This window comes from Nerophis ophidion, linkage group LG01 (assembly GCF_033978795.1).
Source record: "Nerophis ophidion isolate RoL-2023_Sa linkage group LG01, RoL_Noph_v1.0, whole genome shotgun sequence".
Taxonomy (NCBI): domain Eukaryota; kingdom Metazoa; phylum Chordata; class Actinopteri; order Syngnathiformes; family Syngnathidae; genus Nerophis; species Nerophis ophidion.
Genome location: NC_084611.1, coordinates 77,134,801 through 77,150,284, shown reverse-complemented (window position 1 = coordinate 77,150,284; position 15,484 = coordinate 77,134,801). Strand labels below are relative to the sequence as shown.

General features: G+C 39.3%; 2 protein-coding genes across 6 annotated transcripts in view; one reads left to right on the top strand and one right to left on the bottom strand.

Moving 5' to 3' along the window:
• The window catches only part of rnf24 (ring finger protein 24), a 60,337-nt gene extending 53,267 nt beyond the window's left edge, over positions 1 to 7,070 (top strand). For all 3 annotated transcript variants that reach the window (XM_061912121.1, XM_061912113.1, XM_061912124.1), the window contains exon 6: positions 831 to 7,070. In XM_061912121.1, coding sequence (XP_061768105.1) covers positions 831 to 990 — 160 coding nt within the window. In that variant the 3' untranslated portion in view covers positions 991 to 7,070. The remainder of the gene's footprint in view (positions 1 to 830) is intronic.
• A 2,232-nt stretch (positions 7,071 to 9,302) lies between these two features.
• Positions 9,303 to 14,369, bottom strand: LOC133539385 (uncharacterized). 3 transcript variants are annotated; one of them, XM_061881551.1, is made up of 3 exons: positions 14,126 to 14,369; positions 10,331 to 10,386; positions 9,303 to 10,235 (listed from the first exon to the last, which is right to left on the bottom strand). In XM_061881551.1, exons 2-3 carry the CDS (start codon positions 10,365 to 10,367, stop codon positions 9,844 to 9,846), a joined length of 429 nt encoding a protein of 142 aa, XP_061737535.1. In that variant the 5' UTR covers positions 10,368 to 10,386; positions 14,126 to 14,369; the 3' UTR covers positions 9,303 to 9,843. The 3 variants fall into 3 exon arrangements, with proteins under 3 accessions (XP_061737535.1, XP_061737471.1, XP_061737422.1); XM_061881487.1 differs by lacking the exon at positions 14,126 to 14,369 and adding an exon at positions 13,998 to 14,121; XM_061881438.1 differs by lacking the exon at positions 14,126 to 14,369 and having other exon boundaries at positions 10,331 to 10,506.
• Positions 14,370 to 15,484: the final 1,115 nt, after the last annotated feature.

The following is a 15,484-nucleotide window of genomic DNA, read 5'->3' as shown; positions in this document are numbered from 1 at the left end:
TTCGATTCTCGATTCAAAAACAATATTTTTCCGATTCAAAACGATTCTGTATTCATGGATCTACCCCAGTCTGCTGACATGCAAGCAGAGTAGTAGATTTTTTTAAAAGCTTTTATAATTGTAAAGGACAATGTTTTATGAACTGATGGCAATAACCAAAAATATGAATTATTTTATCTCTGTGAAAACATAGGACACAGTGTGTTGTCAAGCTTATGAGATGCGATGCAAGTGTAAGCCACTGTGACACTATTGTTCTTTTTTTTATATATAAATGTCTAATGATAATGTCAATGAGGGATTTTTAATCACTGCTATGCTGAAATTATAACTAATATTGATACCGTTGTTGATAATATTCATTTTTGTTTCACTACTTTTGGTTTGTTCTGTGTCGTGTTTGTCTCCCCTCAATTGCTCTGTTTATTGCAGTTCTGAGTGTTGCTGGGTCAGGTTTGGTTTTGGAATTGGATTGCATTGTTATGGTATTGTTGTGTAGTGGTTTGTTGGATTGATAAAAAAATAAAAATAATTAAAAAAATCCCCCCCAAAAAAACAAATTTTTAAAAATGAGAATCGATTCTGAATTGCACAACGTAAACGATTCGATTCGTATTCGAATCGATTTTTCCCACAGTCCTACTACCTACCTATCTATCTATCTATCCATCTATCTATCTATCTATCTATCTATCTATCTATCCATCTATCTTTCTATCTATCTATCTATCTTACAGCATTAGTTCAAATATTATGTAAAGAAAAAAAGGCTGTATGATGCAAAGTTTGACCCTGGAACACAATTGATTCCCTGTCTCCCCTTGTCACAGGTGCCTCATTAAGTGGCTGGAGGTGAGGAAGGTGTGCCCGCTGTGCAACATGCCCGTCTTACAGCTGGCCCAGCAGGCCGGCACCACAGAAGCGCCTGTGCCAATCCAGCAGCCTCTGCCAATCCAGCAGCCTCTGCCCGGCATCGAAAACCTGGTGTAGTAGACTGCAAGCCAAGATGATGGTGACATGATACACACACGTACATGAACACTGACAGCTGTACAGGTCCACTTTGTTGGGACAAACACTTGAGCCAACTTCTCTTAATCTTCACACCGGCTCATAGAAGGATTTTTCTCATACCCGCTCCGACTGGACTTACTTTTCTTTCTCTTCATGGACATGGACAGGAAAGTTGATGTTTTTTTCCCCCCGCCCACTCAACAACATCACACATGGTCTTCTCACAACCAAAGAACTTTTTTGAGGGACGCCACTTGAAGAGCAGAAAAGAAGAAAAGCAACAGCCATGAGCTAAAATACATAATACATACATTTTGTATTTTATTTTATTGTATATTATTTTATTTTAATAAGCACTTTACGAGAAATCAAGAGTTAATTGCTTGTCGTAGCAAGGTATTTTTTTTTTAAATATCTTATTAGCTATTACTTCCGTCTTCAACATTTAGCCACCTGTAAACACTGACTGCTATGATAAGAAATCTTACAAGGGACAAACTAACACTTGCTTTGAAGAAAACTCATCTCGGGAACTTAAAGGGGACCTATGATATTTCTCATCCACATTAAAAACACTAACCTGTCTAACGGAGGAATCTTTGGACACCTCACGATTCAATTCAGAATCGATTCTCTATTCCACACGATTTTTGATTCAAACCGATTATCGCCATGTATCATTTGGTACAGTAATTATAATAAAACCTTTTCAAAACAGGTTACAGGTTACAAAACTTTCTTTTGGTTGCTGACTAACTATTATACGCGTAGCAAGTAATCATGAAGATGGCCTAAAAGATATATTTTTAATAATTGGTTTTAAAAAAATGGTTATTAATTAAAAAAAATGATTTAGGAAAATTCTAAATCAATTCCTTCATAAAATAGATAAACCGCTGTGATAAATGTAAAAATTGCTTAAAAGAAAATTGGTTTTGTTTAGTGAAATTCTACCCATCCATCCATCCATTTTCTGCGGCTTATTCCCTTTTGGGGTCGCGGGGGCCACTGGTGCCTATCTCAGCTACAATCGGGCGGAAGGCGGCGTACACCCTGGACAAGTCGCCCCCTCATCGCAAACATTTAATAAATTCAAATACAAATGAAGCAACAAACAAACTATCTCAGACTTCTCTTTTCTAAAGTAAATTTGTACATCTACACCAGGGGTCGGCAACCCAAAATGTTGAAAGAGCCATATTGGACCAAAAATACAAAAACAAATCTGTCTGAAGCCGCAAAAAATTAAAAGCCATGTTACATACAGATAGTGTGTCATGAGATATCAATTGAATTATGAGGACTTAAATGAAACTAAATTAGCTCAAAAATAGCTACGAATGAGGCATAATGATGCAATATGTACATACAGCTAGCCGAAATAGCATGTTAGCATCGATTAGCTTGCCGTCATGCAGTGACCAAATTCAGCTGATTAGCACTCCACACAAGTCAATAACATCAACAAAACTCACCTTTCTGCATTCATGCACCACGTTAAGTTTGGTGGGCAAAATGAGACAGAAAAAGAAGTGGAATAAAACACGTCCTAGAAAGTCGGAGAATGTTATACATGTAAACATACTACGGTGAGTTCATGGACCGCCAAAATTAGTCGGACAAAACAGTGCTCTCCAAATACTCGAATCAGTGAAGCATGTTTAATATAAACTGTGTGCTTTATAACAATTAGGGAGGTTTGTGTCATGTTTTCCTCCTAAAGAAACCTTATTAATACAAAAAATATGTTTTTTTCCCCCTCATCTTTTTCCATTTTTCATACATTTTTGAAAAAGCTCCAGGGAGCCACTAGGGCGGCGATAAAGAGCCGCGGGTTGCCGACCACTTATCTACACCAACAATGTGAGTTGCCTGAGTTGCTGGACAGGACAGATTAAAAAAGAAAACACTTTTTAAATTGATTTAATTAGTTTTTTTTTAATTGATTAAGAATCATTACAAAAAAGATTTGCGATTCATTCGAAAATCTCTTTATTTTTTGACACCTGTCGTACGCACACAGGCGTATTTGGCTCGATTTAAAAGTTTGTGGATCAAAAAGTTCGCTAATAAAGAGGTCTTTTTAGTAACAGTTTTGCTGCCAGTCCAAATTTGTTCTAGTCAATGTGTGAGGTCACAAATGGCCCGGTTTAAAAAACGCATCAAAAACCGCACAAATGCACGAAAGGTATGATTTTGGCCTCGTTTAACACAGCTATGCTACATTGTAGCATTGAGAAAATCATTATAGGTCCCCTTTAAACTAATTTTTGACGTGAATGAATGACACACAACCAGCTTCATCTGTTCATTTTTATTTATTTTTATTTTTTTAACTATTGTACTTCCTCATACAGTCGCTTTTATTTTCTCAACATCCGGGTGAACCACGGGTTTTTTTTCTTGAAATCATTCATTCCGAGTAGCTGCATTCTCTCTACGCAGCAGCACATTGTCAAACTCCACTGTGAACTCCAGCTTTACAGATTCCACGTCTGCTCTGTTTTGTCTGTTTGAGGTGCTTGGTTTAGTTAGTCAGATGGACCACGCGCCGGGCGATTATCCAGGGCGTGGCGTCTGTTAAAGCGGTGGCCACGCTTTGAGGACATACACTATGTCTTTTGATTGAGTGACTTAATTACGTCATCTGACTGCTTTAAAAATAGCATCAGCGCAGTCAGAAGCACAATTTTCACTTACAAGTTGATATAATGTGAATATTTAAACCAGTATTAAAGATGACCTCGGGTTTAAGAAACACTAAAAAAAAAAATTGGGATGTGCTTCAAGCCATAAATGAGACCTGCTTACCAACTAAACATGTATTCAGAGTGTAATTTAGTTGTTAATTTCTCCCGTCCAAAGGCAAAACCTAGTAACTCACTTCTAGCTGATTTTCAGAAAACAAAGGAAAACCAATCTATCTTGATGCTGTCTTACAAAGATCTACAAAGTCATCAAACGTATAGATGTCTTCTTGAGCTTTCATTTTCTTGCCGATTGAGCCATGGATTGAATCTGCTCTCATGAACGTGTGCCCTTTCTCCAGATATTTGGTCACAATCTCGGGTGGGCCCCATTCTGCGTTTGCACATTGGGCAGCGTCCAGTTTTTATTTTGACCTCCACAGTTATCTGCCCAAAAGAGTGTACAAGGGGAAAATCAAGAACAATACATTTAATGAAGTTGCTTGCAACGTCCTGGGCCAATCTTCCAAATATCCCCTCGTGCCATAATATCATATAATCAGGTTGACCGTCGGCCCTCATTCGTGCAAATGTCTCATTAAAGACAATAAGGCGACTGACAAAGAAGCTCCGATTGGTCCCTTGAGATACTAGGTTTTTCTGTTGTACCTACGCGGTTACGTGGTAGTTGCTAGGTCCTGCCATGCGCGGAACAGCTTACTTGCGGAACAAATTACAATATCGCATACACTAATGTAAAACATATCACCTAGGAACTCCAAAATTATTATCAGCTCAGTTTTGACCAAAATTGAATTACTGGGTTTTGCCTTTGGACGGGAGATTTATAGTCAATTACTTTGGTACATGTGCACCCAATGAGTGAATTAACGCTAAGACGACCTCTGCTTGAGTCAGCGCCCACTGGTTATAATGAAGCAGCATTTCCATTCACACACGCACACACACACACACACACCACGCACGGACTCGTTCCTCTTTTAAAGGGTGCAGCATTCTGGAGTGTTCGCCTCTCGCTCTCTTTCTCTATGGTACTTTTTGTTTGGGCCTCTATGCGCTGCTTTTTGTTTTGTTTGCTTAGTTGCTCTCACGAAAAGTGCTGACCTGTTATGCGAGCAGACACATTTCAGCAACAACAACAAATACACAGTATTAAAAGCCTGTATGAAAGGCCTACTGAAATTAGATTTTCTTATTTAAACGGGAATAGCAGGTCCATTCTATGTGTCATACTTGATCATTTCACGATATTGCCATATTTTTGCTGAAAGGATTTAGTAGAGAACATCGACGATAAAGTTTGCAACTTTTGGTCGCTAATAGAAAAGCCCTGCCTTTACCGGAAGTATGTGCGCGTGACGTCACGAGTTGCAGGGCTCCACACATATTCACATTGTTTTTAATGGGAGCCACCAGCAGTAAGAGCAATTCGGACCAAGAAAGCAACAATTACCCCATTAATTTGAGCGAGGATGAAAGATTTGTGAATTAGGATATTGATAGTGAAGTATTTACAGCGCGCAAGTCCTCAACCTTGTCACCATAGAATGTAAACGCATTAGTCGTGCAGTCAAAACGCTGCTTCTTGCCATCTGAAATGTTAACTTACGTCCCACTTGAGAATAAAGTGCCAATGGAAATGCGAACAAAAGTCCTCACCAGCAAAGAAATATCCCCATGAATATAAATATAAGCACCTGCGCGTCAAAAAGGTAGACATTTACACTTAACTTTTTACGTAAAAGTCGTTTCAAAAAAATAATGGGACACTCTCACTGCCGCACCTCGCGCCTTATTTAAATATTTCTCTGTAGCTTTGTTGTATCCCTCCCACTTGAATACACAGATAACAACACACATATATACAGTACAGGCCAAAAGTTTGGACACACCTCCTCATTCAAGCTCATTAAGAGAATGCCAAGAGCGTGCAAAAAATTAATCAGACCAAAGGGTGGCTGTTTTGAAGGAACTAGAATATAAAACATGTTTTCAGATATTTCACCTTTTTTTTTTTTTTAAATACATAACTCCACTTGTGTTCATTCATAGTTTTGATGCCTTCAGTGACAATCTACAATGTAAATAGTCATGAAAATAACAAAAACGCATTGGCCTGTACTGTGTGTGTGTGTGTATATATATATATATATATATATATATATATATATATATATATATATATATATATATATATATATATATATATATATATGTATATATATATATAGGATAGGTCTTGATTGTCATTGCACGAGTACAACAAAACTTTGTTTTCAGCACAAACCTGTTCAAGATTAGACAAACAAACAGTGTAGAGGGTTACAGAACAAGAACGCTGATGGGTCGCCATAAGGCGCCCTGTAAAAGATGAGAAAAAGGTAAACGCTGGGGAAGGATGAGTAAAAAAATACAATCTAGACTGGGCTCCTAAGGGGGCCCAGTCTGGAGTGGGGAAAAAACCTCCATAGCAAACATACATCTCGAGATATCTAGCAACAGAGGGAAGGTAGTTCAAGGTCATGGTGGTAGGCCGCAGCTCTCAGGCGCTGACCATCCATTCATCACCCCAACGGGATTTGCGTCGAGGGCGTTGGGTTGGGGGGGAAGGGGTGTGCATGTGTGGCGTATATTTTTTGTGGATGTGTGTGTGCGTGTAAGCCCGTATTGTGTCTCTGTTCCGCGGCCTTGATGTATTATGCAGTCGCTAGTCCAAAGTCAACAGCAACAGGTGTGGTTGTTGACTATGTATGTATGTATATATATATATATATATATATATATATATATATATATAATATATATATAGTCATCCTATCTTTGCTGCATCCGGGCGGAAGGCGGTGTACACCCTGGACAAGTAGCCACCTCATCGCAGGGCCAACACAGATAGACAGACAACATTCACACACGAGGGCCAATTTACTGTTGCCAATCAACTTATCCCCAGGTGCATGTCTTTGAAAGTGGGAGGATATATATATATATATATATATATATATATATATATATATATATATATATATATATATATATATATATACACATACAGTATAAGGCCCTTTACGGAGGTATTTGTTAACACTGTTTGTGCACTTTCACAGACATTGTTTGTAAAACTAATAATTGTTCAGCAGAATATTTTTGGAGATGATAACAATAATAGCTGTACAGTATTGTAAGCTCTATTTTTGTATATTGCTATTTTAAGGAGATAATATTAATAATGTTGTTTTTCTTCACTTGTTTTTTTTGTTTGTTTGTTTTTTGCTAATTTCATGGTTATTCTTTTTGAGAAAAAAATTGCATGTGACTTGACCTGTAATAAAAGTTTCCAAGTTTTGAAAAGATTTGAGTCTTCCTCCCCACCCCCCACCTCCCCCCGCCCACCCCAACCCCCACCCGAAATGGTGCACTTTGTTTATTTATTCATCTATTTGGGCTAGTCAGTACTTTCCCTCAGAGGAATTGCGTCTTTTAATTGAGTGATTGTATGCTGTGGTTGTTTTTAAAGAGCTTTATAAATCAAGTTGGTATGGTATGGTAAGGACAAAAACTTTGCAAAAATGGAGAGGGGAAAAAAATTTGGTGGGGAGAGCTCCATTTTGTACTATGGCGCCACCGTGAGGCCTTAGGGCGTCATTGCAACTTTAGACAATACATGTACCGGTATATTCATTGGAGGAAATAAGTATTTGACCCCCGTACAGATTAAAATATGCACAGCCAACATATATTTGGTAAGTTTATTGTAACAATGTAACAAACAATATCCAGAAAAAGACTTGAAAAAGATTGAAACATATAATTTTACCTTTGTAGCTGTATGTACAAATGGAACCACTGAACTGGCAGCTGGTTGCATCAGCTGTGTGCCCTTTTAATGTATTGTATGTCCTTTATTTTCCTCTTGTTTTCATGTGATTTTACCTTATTTATGTGGACTTTTTGTATGTGCACTGCAACCACATCATTTCCCCATTGTGCGTTAAAGTCTATCCTGCCAGAAATGTTTTTGTCTACTAGATGAGAGGAAATTGGCACCTCATCCAAAAGCTACTTGATGATAATTACATCGGTCAGATTGTGACCATTTTCAAGGCTGTCATCATTCAACAAGACCCCTAATACAGTGAAGTAAGTATTCGATATGTTTGTTGTCCTGAGCCGACTTGTAATTTTATATATATGTGTGTGTGTGTGTGTGTGTGTGTGTGTGTGTGTGTGTGTGTGTGTGTGTGTGAAAAGAGCCCCATTGATGACAAAAGAGGAAAAGTGTGATGATAACCATAGAACCAAAGATGAAGAAGTGGCGAGCACGTCTCTGTCTTGGCTGCCCGGTACAAAGTCGACTCCCATGTGGGCCAGACTGGTAAAATCCCGGCACGATAACTTAAAAATAAAGACAACTTCAGATTGTTTTCTTTGTTGAAAAATAGAACAAGCACATTGTGAAAATGTACAAATCCTAGTGTTGTATTTTTGTTTTTACACTTACATGTTGCGGTTAATAGTATTATATCTTTTTTTGTTGTTATTTGTACTTTCTGAATAAATAATGTGATAATGTTCATCAGTCAATTCATTGGTGTTATTTTTTAATCTATCAAGGTAAAAAAAATATATCAAAATCAAATCACAGGATGTTATTTATTTAGTTTGGTCATTTTGCTCAACTTGTGCACTGACGTGGTTTCTTTTTTTTTTCATTTATAGCAGGGGTGCCCACACTTTTTCTGCAGGCGAGCTACTTTTCAATTGACCAACTCGAGGGAATCTACCTCATTTATATATATCATTTATATTTATTTATTTATGAAAGAGACATTTTTATAAACAAGTTAAATGTGTTTAATGATAATACAAGCATGTGTAACACATATAGATGTCTTTCTTTCACAAAGACAAGAATATAAGTTGGTGTATTACCTGATTCTGATGACTTGCATTGATTGGAATCAGACAGTAATGATCATAACGCCCACATTTTCAAATGGAGGAGAAAAAAAGTTGTCCTTTCTGTACAATACCACATGAAAGTGGTTGGTTTTTGGCATCTAATTCATCCAGCTTCCATACACTTTACAAGAAAAACATTGGCGGCAAATTCCGTAGCTTGCTTGATTGACATTCACGGCACCCGAGGGTCTTGTGAGATGACGCTGGCTGCTGCCAGTTCATTATTATGAAAAAATGACAGAGAGGAAGGCGAGAAACACTTTTTATTTCAACAGACTCTCGCGCCGTACCTTCCGTCAAAACTCTAAAGGCCGACTGCACATTTCCTATCTTCACAATAAAAGCCCTGCTTCATGCTGCCTGCGCTAACAAAATAAGAGTCTTGGAAAGCTAGCGTGCACAAGTGATGTGCACGCCAGCTTTCTGAGGGATCGCTTGTGCACGCCAGTTTTCCGAGACTCTGTATTTAGTTAGCGCAGGCAGCTTGAAGCAGGGCTTTTATTGTGAAGATAGGAAATGTGCATTCGGCCTTTAGAGTTTTGACGGAAGGTACGGCGCGAGAGTCTGTTGAAATAAAGTGTTTCTCGCCTTCTTCTCGGTCATATTTTCATAATAATGATCTTGCAGCAGCCAGCGTCATCTCACAAGACCCTCCGGTACCGTGAATGTCATTTAAGTGACGTCTTGGTGAAGATTGCTGATCACTAATTTTTAGGTCTATTTTTTTTAAAAACCTGGCTGGAGATCGACTGACACACCCCCCGCGGTCGACTGGTAGCTCACGATCGACGTAATGGGCACCCCTGATTTATAGCATAAGATACAAAGAATTGCTATTGCGACATCTTGTGGACACATTTAGAAAAGCGGTTTCTTTTGTTCAAAAATTTCGGCTCATTTTTATATTTCACAAACTCATCCCGCGGGCCGGATAAAACCTGTTCTCCGCGGGCCGTACATTTGACACCCCTGGTTTAGACACAAAAGTATTAACTTCTTTTTACACTTCAAAGACAGTAAATATAGGCACAAAATTATTTAATTAATTTTGTTATTATTATTATTATTACAATATCCAACCACGCTGTATCATCTAGGTATGTGTTCCAGTCTATCAACATGCATCGTATTTCAAATAAATTACAGTCGGTGTATATGTCGTTTAGATAGTGTAGTATTTAAGGAGCGCCACACCCAGGTGGCACACGACTGCGCCGCCCATGTAACTCAGCGACGTGTGCGAGGCGGCCCTCGACGCCGTGGTGTTGTTCCCCTGATCGGCCGTCATCGTCGCGTTGTTGCCGGCTGTTATGGTCGCGTTGTTGCCAGCTGTTATCGTTGTGTTGTTGCCAGCTGTTATCGTCGTGTTGTTGCCAGCTGTGGTGGCCGCCACTTTGCCGGGTGTGGTCGCCGCGTTGCTAGTTGCGCCTTTGCTGGCGGCCGTGGCAGCGTTGGTCGTCGCGGCCTTAGGCGCGGTGACCGCAGGTGTGGTGACCGCAGGTGTGGTGACCGCAGGCGTGGGTGTCCCTGCCGTCGTTTGGCCGTTTGCTGATGCTTTGAGACAACAACGGTAACAATTGAAAAGAATGAAACAAACTGCAGTGGTTTGGCTGTAAACGGACAATGGAGCTACGAGTTAAGGAGCTCACCAATGATCAGGAGTTGCAGCAGGATTAGCGCAAGCATTTTTGAATATTTCTCCCGTCTAAAAATAAACAAATAGTTCAGGTTTAGATGAGGCATAGACGTCACCACGTTTGTGATGGCAAACAGCAATAGTGTGATGATACACATTGATTTGGAAAGGGACGATACCACCACATAGGACAGGGGTCGGCAACCTTTACCACTCAAAGAGCCATTTTGACCCTTTTCACAAAATAAGAAAATAATGGGAGCCACAAGACTCTTGAAATTCATAATGGAATAACACTGTATACAGAGTTTTTTTTTGCTTTGTGCTATGTATAAAACAGGGTCTCAGGCACGCGGCCCGCAATTAAATATGAAGATTATATAGTGTGATGATACACATTGATTTGGAAAGGGACGATACCACCACATAGGACAGGGGTCGGCAACCTTTACCACTCATAGAGCCATTTTGACCCTTTTCACAAAATAAGAAAATAATGGGAGCCACAAGACTCTTGAAATTCATAATGAAATAACACTGTATACAGAGTTTTTTTTTTTGCTTTGTGCTATGTATAAAACAGGGGTCTCAGACATGCAGCCCGCAATTAAATATGAAGATTTGATTTTAGCGCGGCCAGTGAGTTTTATATGAATGTCCCTTATTAACATCACGCATACAATTCCTCCCAAATTTGTCTGGGAGACTCGCGGGTTACAGAGTGACTATTTCCTCGTACGTCTGCTGAGTAAAACCCAATCTACAAAAATAAGGGCGTGCTACGATGGCACTGTCTTTAATGCCCTCCACAACTTGTATTAACAGCTTACCAGTCAGGTCACGTGTTGAATGTGACTTCTGCAGGCGCACACATGCGACTGCAAGGCATTCTTGTTCAACAGCCATACAGGTCACACTGAGGGTGCCAGTTTAAACAACTTAAACACTGTTACAAATATGCACCACACTGTGAACCCACGCCAAACAAGAATATCGATGTTAAAGATGTCTTTTTTTGTGACGAAATGTTTAGAATTAGGTTCATGAATCCAGATGGATCTCTATTACAATCCCCAAAGAGGGCACTTTTGTCATGATCCGTTGCTCGGATCATGGCATATTCTGTTTTTGGTATCCCGTCTTGTTATTTGACGTCCTTAGTTCCTGGTGGCACTTCCTGATTTGTTTTTGTTGTCATAGTAACTCATTTGTGTCACCTGCCTTCTGTTTTTCACGTGCACCTGCCTCCTGATTTCTGCTTGTATTTAAGCCTGCCTTTGTTTGACATTCGCTCTCGCAGTGAAAAAACTTGCTTTCCATATAACAGGTGATGTCGCTATCCCGCATTGTGGTAACTACCTTTTGAACTCGATTAGCTTCCATGCTATTTGTTTGTTTGTTTCCCTAGCACACATGCTAGCGTCTTTTGTTCCTTCTCGCTCACATGCTAGTTCTGTTGGTTTTGTTGATAGTGCCTTCATGCAAGAATTTTTGATCTTAGTTTGTTCTTTAGTATATAAATAAATCATCATCCTTACCTTCACACTGTGTTCCATCTCCGCTTGTACTTCGAGAGAACGCACACGCACTACAATGCCAGCGAGACGTCACAACTTTAAGTTGATGATTACTTATGTGTGTAGAAATCATTATTATTGAATCACTTGTTTTTTTTTTCAACAAGTTTTTAGTTATTTTTATTTATTTTTTTACAAATAGTTCAAGAAAGACCACTACAAATGAGCAATATTTTTCACTGTTATACAATTTAATAAATCAGAAACTGATGACATAGTGCTGTATTTTACTTCTTTATCTTTTTTTTTCCAACCAAAAATGCTTTGCTCTGATTAAGGGGTATTAATTAAATAAATGTTCACAGGGGGTACATCACTGAAAAAAGGTTGAGAACCACTGATTTAGTGGGTATTGTGTGTAGAATTTTTAGGACAAAAGTGAATTAATTCCATTTTGGAATAAGGCTGTAACAAAACAAAATGTGGAAAAAGTGAATACTTTCCGGATGGACTGTAAATAATATGTTAGGGCTGTAAAAGTTAATGCATGAACACGTGCGATTAATCACCACAAATAATGGCAATAAAACGTTGATTGTAAATTCCCAGCAAGTTACTGGATGTTAATTGCATTACTTTCACAGACACATTCGCAGTCATTTACTGTGAAATATCTTCACAGCAATTTATTGTCATTGTAGAGCTAAGATTACACGGTTAATTTCAAAATAAAGTTACAACTAAATGCTGTAACTTCACAGTTGCCATTTTATTGTTGATTTCATAGCGCCACCTACTGTACAAGAGTTTGCAACGTAGTCTACGGAAACCCTGAATAGACAAATCAATTAGGATTAACAGTTATTTGCTGTGATCAGTGTTTTACTGTAAAGTAATAGTTCATTGCTGTGTAATCTAAGAGTGTCATATTTTTAACGGTCATTTGTTGCCATGTAAGCACATTTTGATTAAAGTATTTTACTGTGAAAGCAATATTTTTGACATGCTTTGAGATCCTGTTTTTTTTTTTCAGTGCACGCATTTTCTTTTTATTCGTTTATTTCTACAAATTTTAAAAGACAATAGCGTACAGTACACACGGATGGCATACAGTACCTGAAATCCAGCTCAAGTTTAATAAATGAGTTTAAAGTTTCAAAATTAGGAGAAAAGAACAGGATCATATTGGATGTTTCTTACCAAACCTATTTAAAGTTTTTTATTTGAAGGTTATGACTATTTTAATCTAATATTAGCTTTGATTTTGTGATATGTAACATTTTTAGTTTTGTATTTTGTAGACTATTTCAATTTTTACACAGCTACAAAGTGGTAATATTACAGGAAACACACACACACACACACACACACACACACACACACACACACACACACATAAAAAAAGTTATATTTTGGTTTCATCTGACCACATGACATTCTCCCAATCCTCTGCTGTATCATCCATGTATCCATTTTGGTATAAACTCAACTCGTCGTGTTTGGAGGAAGAAGAATACTGAGTTGCATCCCAAGAACACCATACCTACTGTGAAGCATGGGGGTGGAAACGTCATGCTTTGGGGCTGTTTTTCTGCTAAGGGGACAGGACGATTGATCCGTGTTAAGGAAAGAATGAATGGGGCCATGTATCGTGAGATTTTGAGCCAAAACCTCCTTCCATCAGTGAGAGCTTTGAATGGTTGACCAAATACTTATTTTCCACCTTAATGTACAAATACATTCTTTAAAATTCCTACAATGTGAATTCCTGGATTTTTTTTTTCACATTCTGTCTCTCACAGTTGAAGTGTACCTATGATGAAAATTACAGACCTCTGTCATCATTTTAAGTGGGAGAACTTGCACAATCGGTGGCTGACTAAATACTTTTTTGCCCCTCTGTATATAGCCCTAAATCACAAGTGTCTCAAAGGGCTGCACAAGCCACAACGACATCCTCGGTTCAGAGCCCACATAAGGCCAAGGAAAAACTATGTCTATGTGGATGACTATGAGAAACCTTGGAGAGGACCGCAGATGTGGGTGACCCCCTCAGTGTGTGAATGTGGAAATAGTGTCAAAGCGCTTTAAATACTTTAAAGGTAGAAATGCAAGTATAACCCAGTTACCATTTCATACTGACATTCACTCATTTATATCTACCGTTTGTCCCCTAATAAGCCGCTGTAGTTTTTCCTCAGGTGAAGTTGCATCGTCGTTTGTTGGCGTGAAAACAAACTCCAACCGTAACCACGAGATGGAGGGATTAGAAGTGGTCAAACACTACTTACCAAGTCCTCCACGCTGGTCCACGTCTTCCTCCCGGCTGCTTGACCTCCCGGCGGGCGGCGTTCTTTATTTGCCGGCCCGGCATCAATCCATCCTCTTTGCTCACCTGTCAGTGACGTCCTCCCTCCCATTCTCTGGGATTTGCCAGCGCAAACAGGTGGCACAAAGACGCCACTGTGTGACACACACCGGTGTCTTGTTTGTCCCAGCGAGGTCAAGCCGGCGGAATGAGAGGGAAGGCGTGGACGCTTTTGTCTCCGACATGTCCGCATAACTCTTCTGTCCTTTTCTTTCTTCCAGGCGCCGCACCTGCTGTCTGTGTCACAGGTGGGGAGGTTGCACAGGTGAGACCTCTAAGCCAGGGGTGTCAAATTTGCCTCATCGCAGTTTCGGGACACTTGTAAGTAGAGGTGTGGGGAAAAATCGATTCGAATACGTTTAGTTTATTAAGGATCCCCATTAGTCTACACCGCAGTGGAGACTATTCTTCCTGGGGTCCAGGCAAAAAAACATCACACAACCACAAAACAAAAGATTAAAATGCCGTACAACATGATCCAATAATAAATTGTCATAATACAAAAATAGCAAGAACCAAAAAATACTAATAACTTTTGTTACATAATAATTTTCATACCAAAGATAAAAATAGCAATATAAAAATAGATATACTGTATACATCCATCCATCCATCCATTTTCTACCGCTTATTCCCTTTCGGGGTCGCGGGGGGCGCTGGCGCCTATCTCAGCTACAATCGGGCGGAAGGCGGGGTACACCCTGGACAAGTCGCCATCTCATCGCAGGGCCAACACAGATAGACAGACAACATTCACACTCACATTCACACACTAGGGCCAATTTAGTGTTGCCAATCAACCTATCCCCAGGTGCATGTCTTTGGAGGTGGGAGGAAGCCGGAGTACCCGGAGGGAACCCACGCATTCACGGGGAGAACATGCAAACTCCACACAGAAAGATCCCGAGCCTGGATTTGAACCCAGGACTGCAGGACCTTCGTATTGTGAGGCAGACACACTAACCCCTCTGCCACCGTGAAGCCCTACTGTATACATTTTTTGCACAAATAAAACAAAGAACCAATGGCCTAAAATATACACATTAATGCAGTGGTTCTCAAATGGGGGTACGCGTACCCCTGGGGGTACTTGAAGGTATGCCAAGGGGTACGTGAGACTTTTCAAAAATATTCTAACAATAGCAACAATTCAAAAATCCTTTATAAATACATTTATTGAATAGTAATTCAACAAAATATGAATGTAAGTTCATAAATTGTGAAAAGAAATGCAACACTGCAATATTCATTTTTGTGGACATGTTCCATAAATATTGATGTT

Bases quoted from the DNA above. Each gene is read 5' to 3' on its own strand.
- LOC133539385 (XM_061881438.1), bottom strand. From the start codon at position 10,475: ATGTGTATCATCACACTATTGCTGTTTGCCATCACAAACGTGGTGACG. The intron at 10,236-10,330 runs GTGAGCTCCTTA...GTTGTCTCAAAG, and splicing joins GCTGCAACTCCTGATCATTG to CATCAGCAAACGGCCAAACG.